We start from the raw sequence: 1348 nt of genomic DNA on the forward strand, positions 1-1348 counted from the left end.
GATGTCTGGTTTCCTTTTCTGGGGGTCGCCCTGGGCTTCAGAAAGAAACTGAATTTCACTCCCACTGCCAACGAGGTTTTTGATGAGCTGAGCAAATTCTAGGATGGTGTGTTCTTCCGGGTTCCCCAGGTTGACAGGGCTGCTGACGTTGCTGTTCATGAGTGCCACAAGGCCATTCACCAGGTCGCTGATGTACTGGAAGGCCCTTGTCTGCGATCCGGATCCGTACACCGTGAGCGGCTCCCCCTGCAGCGCCTGCAGGATGAAGTTGCTGACCACCCGGCCATCGTTCATGTGCAGCTCGGAGTCGGGCGGCCGCAGTGCGCGGCCCGGGATGCTGAGCCAGCCGCTTCTTCGCCTAGCGTCCGCCGTCAGCCGCAGGAGGATGAAGCTACTGCTGGGCATCGCGCTGCTCGCCTACGTGGCCTCTGTTTGGGGCAACTTGGTTAACATGAGGTCCATCCAGGAAAACGGGGAGCTGAGAATTGAGAGCAGGATTGAAGAGATCATTGAACCACTAAGGGAGAAAATCAGAGATTTGGAAAAGAGCTTCACCCAGAAATACCCGCCAGTAAAATTTTTATCAGAAAAGGACCGTAAAAGAATTTTGGTAACTGGGGGCGCAGGCTTTGCGGGTTCCCACCTCACAGACAAACTCATGATGGACGGTCACGAAGTGACCGTGGTGGACAACTTCTTCACCGGCAGGAAGAGGAACGTGGAGCACTGGATCGGCCACAAGAACTTTGAGCTGATCAACCACGACGTGGTGGAGCCACTGTACATCGAAGTGGACCAGATCTACCACCTGGCCTCTCCTGCCTCACCTCCCAACTACATGTACAATCCCATCAAGACACTGAAGACCAACACCATCGGAACACTAAACATGCTGGGGCTGGCAAAGCGCGTTGGGGCCCGTCTACTCCTGGCCTCCACCTCAGAGGTGTACGGAGACCCTGAAGTCCACCCACAGACCGAGGATTACTGGGGCCATGTGAATCCCATAGGACCCCGAGCCTGCTATGATGAAGGGAAGCGAGTCGCTGAGACCATGTGCTATGCCTACATGAAGCAGGAGGGTGTGGAGGTGCGTGTGGCCAGGATCTTCAACAAGATTCTTAATTGAAGGACATCTGCAGAGTTCCTTTGGCTGTATAAAGCCACCTGCTCAGGAATTCTGGGAATTATGTCAACACCTCTGATACCACTGTGCTGCCTCCCGCAGGGATGATCGCGCACATTTTGAAGGTTGTTGGAGGGTGGTTCATGACACATGGTCTATTAATTTGCTGGGATACCTTTTCTTAGCCCCCATTCACAAGTGGGAAGATCCCACTGGGAGTCT

At 54.2% G+C, this 1348-nt stretch overlaps 1 protein-coding gene across 1 annotated transcript; it reads left to right on the forward strand.

The window, feature by feature from the left end:
* The first annotated feature begins 240 nt into the window (after nucleotides 1-240).
* Nucleotides 241-1144, forward strand: LOC122679553 (UDP-glucuronic acid decarboxylase 1-like). The gene has a single exon (XM_043880360.1). The coding sequence runs from the start codon at nucleotides 263-265 to the stop codon at nucleotides 1127-1129; it is 867 nt and encodes a 288-aa protein (XP_043736295.1). The 5' UTR covers nucleotides 241-262; the 3' UTR covers nucleotides 1130-1144.
* Nucleotides 1145-1348: the final 204 nt, after the last annotated feature.

This window comes from Cervus elaphus, chromosome 21, assembly GCF_910594005.1.
Source record: "Cervus elaphus chromosome 21, mCerEla1.1, whole genome shotgun sequence".
Taxonomy (NCBI): Eukaryota; Metazoa; Chordata; class Mammalia; order Artiodactyla; family Cervidae; genus Cervus; species Cervus elaphus.

Coding starts and splice junctions, on each gene's coding strand:
- LOC122679553 (XM_043880360.1), top strand. CDS start 263: ATGAAGTTGCTGACCACCCGGCCATCGTTCATGTGCAGCTCGGAGTCG.